The sequence below is a fragment of the Oncorhynchus tshawytscha genome, linkage group LG10 (genome assembly GCF_018296145.1).
Source record: "Oncorhynchus tshawytscha isolate Ot180627B linkage group LG10, Otsh_v2.0, whole genome shotgun sequence".
NCBI lineage: Eukaryota > Metazoa > Chordata > Actinopteri > Salmoniformes > Salmonidae > Oncorhynchus > Oncorhynchus tshawytscha.
The window spans coordinates 69,661,609-69,667,608 of NC_056438.1; the positions used below are offsets into that span (position 1 = coordinate 69,661,609).

The 6,000-nt window shown below is 42.1% G+C and overlaps 1 protein-coding gene across 1 annotated transcript in view; it reads right to left on the reverse strand.

Moving 5' to 3' along the window:
* Positions 1-5,753, reverse strand: part of LOC112259641 (integrin alpha-6-like) — a 41,350-nt gene extending 35,597 nt beyond the window's left edge. The window contains exon 1 of the mRNA XM_042328941.1: positions 5,411-5,753. Coding sequence (XP_042184875.1) covers positions 5,411-5,592 — 182 coding nt within the window. The 5' untranslated portion in view covers positions 5,593-5,753. The remainder of the gene's footprint in view (positions 1-5,410) is intronic.
* Positions 5,754-6,000: the final 247 nt, after the last annotated feature.

Here is a 6,000-nt window from a genome sequence, read left to right on the forward strand (position 1 = left end):
GAAAAACATATTCTTGGTCGTACTGATGGTGGGTTGACGCTGATCTTATATTCAGTAGTTCTTCTCGGCTGTATGTAGTGAAACCTAAAATGACCTGGGGTACTAGTGTAAGAAATAACACGTAAAAAAACAAAAACGCGAAGCGAGGCGGCCATCTCTGTCGGTGCCGGAAGAGCGCCAGTAACTCTCTCTCTCTCGTTCTTTCAGTAACTCTCATTCTTTCAGTAACTCTCTCTCTCTCATTATTTCAGTAACTCATTCTTTCAGTAACTCTCTCGTTCTTTCAGTAACTCTCTCTCGTTCTTTCAGTAACTCTCTCTCTCTCTCTCTCTCTCTCTTTCTCTCTCGTTCTTTCAGTAACTCTCTCTCTCTCATTCTTTTAGTAACTCTCTCTCCATCTCTCATTCTTTCAGTAACTCTCTCTCATTCTTTCAGTAACTCTCGTTCTTTCAGTAACTCTCTCTCTCTCTCATTCTTTCAGTAACTCTCTCTCTCTCATTCTTTCAGTAACTCTCTCTCTCTCTCATTCTTTCAGTAACTCTCTCTCTCTCATTCTTTCAGTAACGTTCTCGTTATTTCAGTAACTCTCTCTCTCTCTCTCTCTCATTCTTTTAGTAACTCTCTCTCTATCCATCGCTCTCATTCTTTCAGTAACTCTCTTGTTCTTTTAGTAACTCTCTCTCTATCCATCGCTCTCATTCTTTCAGTAACTCTCTTGTTCTTTTAGTAACTCTCTCTCTCTCTCATTCTTTCAGTAACTCTCTCATTCTTTCAGTAACTCTCTCTCATTCTTTCAGTAACTCTCTTGTTCTTTTAGTAACTCTCTTGTTCTTTTAGTAACTCTCTCTCTCTCTCTCTCTCATTCTTTCAGTAACTCTCTCGTTCTTTCAGTAACTCTCTCTCTCTCTCTCATTCTTTCAGTAACTCTCTCTCTCTCTCTCTCATTTCTTCAGTAACTCTCTCTCTCATTGTTTCAGTAACTCTCTCTCTCTCCATCTCTCTTGTTTTTTCAGTAACTCTCATTCTATCAGTAACTCTCTCTCTCTCATTCTTTCAGTAACTCTCTCTCTCATTGTTTCAGAAACTCTCTCTCATTCTTTCAGTAACTCTCATTTTTTCAGTAACTCTCATTCTTTCAGTAACTCTCTCATTGTTTCAGTAACTCTCTCTCTCTCATTCTTTCAGTAACTCTCATTATTTCAGTAACTCTTTCAGTAACTCTCTCTCTCATTCTTTCAGTAACTCTCTCTCTCATTGTTTCAGTAACTCTCTCTCTTATTGTTTCAGTAACTCTCTCTCTCATTCTTTCAGTAACTCTCATTGTTTCAGCAACTCTCTCTCATTGTTTCAGTAACTCTCATTCTTTCAGTAACTCTTTCAGTAACTCTCTCTCTCTCATACATAGAGCAGAGCCAACTCTCTGTAGTTCTGACAGACTTTGGAACGTAACATATACACATGCACTCCAGATCCCTCACACGTCAGCATGTACCTGAGACACACACACCTTGCAAGCCAGTTCCTCCCTTGCCTGCAGGTATCTAAAACACACTTATGCAAACACACACCTGTAGGGCATGGGATTGTAAATGAGTCAGGTTGGCAGATCTTGGCGTGCCTGTTGGGTGTGGCACAGGTGTATGACTCACATTTCAGTTCATTTCATTTCAGTTTGGCAGCTAATCATGACCCATATGGAGATCTATAGCCTCCTGAGACCCAGCAGCAACAACATTTAACATTACAGTAAATGGGGACAGTAGGTAAACAACATAGTTGGCGGCCTCCCGAGTGGTGCAGCAGTCTAAGGCACTGCATTGCCGTGCTTGAGGTGTCACTACAAACCCGGGTTCGATCCCAGGCTGTGTCATGACCGGGAGTCCCATAAGGGGGGCACAAATGGCCCAGCACTATCCGGGTTAGGAGAGGGTTTGTCCGGGGGGGCTTTACTTGGCTCATTGCACTCTAGCAACTCCTTGTGGTGGGCCGGGCACCAGCAGGCTGACTTCGGTTGTCAGTTGATCAGTGTTTCCTCCGACACATTGGTGCGGCTAGCTTCAGGGTTAAGCGGGCGGGTCACGGTTTGGCGGGTCATGTTTCGGAGGACACATGACTGAACCTTTGCCTCTCCCGAGCCTGTTGGGCAGTTGCAGCGATGAGACAAAATTGTTATTGTATTGCAATTGGATATCACAAAATTGGGGAGAAAATACACAAAAATTAAATAAAACATAGTTGGCCGCATCCTGATGTCCACTACAGAGGACATGTATTAACAAGCTCTTATTTAATGTACCAATATATTACACTGCTCTGAAAACTCAACAAACTGTTCCTGAGGTACTTACTTATTAGAAACAGTTTCAATATCAAACTCACAAAAAAATTACGCAATTACACACACTTATAACATCAGCTAATTCCTACTAATTGTGATGGTAGCCATTTTGAAGAACCATAAAGAAAAAATGATCAAGGTGATATCATTGAAAATCCCAGAATGCCCTCTCAAAGGTACAACAGGACCAACACAGTGGTATCAAATCAAATCAAAGTTTATTTGTCACGTGCGCTGAATACAACAGTGAAATGCTTACTTACAGGCTCTAACCAATAATGCAAAAAAAAAAAATTAGGGGAACAATAGGTAAGTAAAGAAATAAAAAACAACAGTAAAAAGACTGTGAAAAATAACAGCAGCGAGGCGACATACAGACACCAGTTAGTTGGGCTGATTGAGGTGTTTATGGAGATTGAGATACGGACCAAAAACTAATGTTCATTCGAGCGGACAAAAATAAATTGCTGGGTCTCAGGAGGATAGAGGATCATATTTAGAGTTTCTCACATCCACCAGGAGATCACACAGTTGACATTATTTAATCATCAGGACATTCAAAAACACTCTTTATTAACACCCTATGGTTGGAACACAATTGTTTATAATTTCTGGGGTCTATGGCTCTGAGACACGTACAGCAACACTGCCATCTACTGTGTGTGTGTGTGTGTGTGTGTGTGTGTGTGTGTGTACTTGTGGTTAGATGAAGTTCAACTTCCGTATATGATAACTGTATAAACTGAAGTCATTTTTTCTACATGAGAACTCATTGAGGGAATCCCCTGTAAGCCAGAGTATGAAACCATGTTTTTGTCTCTACCACCTGAATGTTCACAGGGCTGATGACCACTTGCCTCAAATAAAGACAGTCTAAAACTGGAGCAAATTGTGTGATTGAGTTCGTTCAGTCCAATTCAGTTCAGAACTATGAATGCTCCTCATTACAGAAAGTTACAGACCTGACTTATAAAATTCCAGGCCTAGTTTTATTCTAAAGGCAAATTCATTCCAATGACACTTTGTTCATTCCAATGACGCTATGTCCGCTTTGTCCATAAGTCATGGATAACATTATGGTATTGAATGGGTCTGCGGAGCAGGCAGCTGATCCTAAGTGAATAGTTAACAGCCTAGTCATTCCTACTGGGCTAACTGAAGGAGCAGGGTTCAATTAGGCACAAGATTAATGTTACCACTACTTTTATTTCTCCCTCTCACACACACACACACACACACACACACACACACACACACACACACACACACACACACACACACACACACACACACACACACACACACACACACACACTGTGAGTCTTTTACTGGGCTAAAAGAAGTGGTCTTTCACATCAAGCTAGGTGATTTGGGTTAAGTTTAGAATAAGGGTTAAGGGTAGGCTTATCTAAAATACTACAGCTGTCCCCAGCCATCCTCCCCGACCAACCTGTCTAATTTAATTTTTGTCTGAAGTAACTAGACCATTGGTAAGTACTGTATCATATGTCTTGGAGGTGCTCAGAAATACTTAAGCATGGTATGTATGGCTCTGAGGCCAGGCTGCCTTAGCCTACCTTATGTGACCCAAATGACAACGGCAAGCTCTGTATCTACAGGTTCACTTTACTCTACTTTGAGGAGTGAAGAAACACAGCATATGGTGCACAGGAAGGGACAAAAATAATAATATGATGTTGAGTACCTCCATAAATAAAGTACCCTGATCTGTGGCTAAGTGAAACTCCCAAAGGGCCATTTGTATCCAGAGCTAGCAGAATTAAGCAATACGTCCCAAGCGTTTGTTTTATATGGTCAAAATACCACGGCTAAGGTCTGTTCTTAAGCACGAAGCAACGTTTGTGATATCACCATTATCACAAACCCCCAAGGTGCCTTATTGCTATTATAAACTGGTTACCAACGTAATTAGAGCAGATTTTGTCAAACCCGCGGTATTCGGTCTGATATACCATGGCTGTCAGCCAATCATCATTCAGGGCTCGAACCCCCCAGTTTATAAATCTCTGTAGAGCAGAGGAATATGTCGTTTTGGAATCAGGTAACTTTTTAGTTGTGAAGGTAGACTTCACCAAATGACATTGCCATGACGTTGGCTTCCGACAGGCGCAGCAGTCTAAGGCACTGCATCTCAGTGCTAGAGGCATTACTACAGGCCCTGGTTCGATTCCAGGCTGTATCACAACCGGCTGTGATTGGGAGTCCCATAGTGCAGCGCACAATTGGCCCAGCGTCGTCCGGGTTAGGGTTTGGCTGAGGTAGGCGGTCATTGTAAATAACAATTTGTTCTTAAATAAAATAAAAAATAAGCAGCAGCCCAGGATATATTATGTTGGGTGAGATGCAAGACTTCCCTCTCACAAAATCACACATAGTATCTGCACATGAGCACAGGTTCGCTTCACGCTGTTTACAGCGTGGTAGCCAGGGCACCAATCTGAATGCGAATGAAACGCACACTTCTTATAGCGAGGTGCTGCCTAGCGGACTAGAACACTTGGAAAAGAAAAGGAGAGCTGCACACTATAGGAGCTCAGATGCAATAACCAAATAATCAACTTTTCGACAGACAAGTTGTCTTCATCAGGGCACCAAAACAGCAGACAAGTTGAGCCTCCCACTTCAAAGCCCTTAGTTGTTGCGGAAATTGACCCACTATTCTGTTTACTTTCTGCATCTACGTCATATCGCTGAGTCTACCTTTAAGTCATGAACTGCAGTAAGATTGGAGGGGCTCGCGGACAGGCACGAACCTGCAAAAGGCAGTGAAAACCCACCAATAATGAACCGGTAAGACAAACATGCCAGAAACATCTGAAACTTCAACTACATTTAGACAACTAAATTAGAGTGAACTCATTCAAATATTTCCTGACTAAGAGTAAGAATGAGGTTGAGACAAGAAACTTTTGCAAAGAACCTGCGAGCCTGTGAAGTAGACTGCAGTAGCAGTAACCTGGTAAACATTTGGTTCCACAGCTGGAATGGAAAACAAAAGAAAACAAATCTAAATATATTTTTGACATTTATTTTTAAAGTAAGGATACTTACATGATCTTATCCACTGGAGCTAACTGTCGGTGCATGGCGAGAGAGAAGCCGAAAAGACTCCCGGGCTCTCCATTCTTTATCAGGACGTTTTCTGTGTCCAGGTTGAAAGATGATATTTGCGTCCATTCCAGGAGAAAGAGAAGCGATAGAGATGAGAGGAATTGTATCCATCTATCCCCCATGGCAGCAAGGAGAGTTTATTTCTGTGTGATTGAAAATAAACACTGTTATGTCTCCCGGTAACTCCACCAGTTAATCTGTGGTATAACTCACGCTCCAGTTAAGTGATGTCTGAATGTAGCATGCTTGCTCACTCTGGGTTTTGGGTAGGATGTTGCCCACTGGAAGCTTGTGCTGCGCCCCTCCTACCCCCCCACTCTCCCTCTACCTCTCTGTCCCTCCTCTGTTCTCTTACCTCAGGTGTTGTCCGTGCTTAATTTGTAAATAGGGAGGTGACCTAGGGGGCTCAGAAGTAAAAGAACACAATCGCAAATTTTTTCCACCTTTATAATAGAGCATTGTATGCATATCATCACATTTCATAGTGGCATAGAGTAGAGTAGAAGTTGCTACACATGGGGAAATGTTTT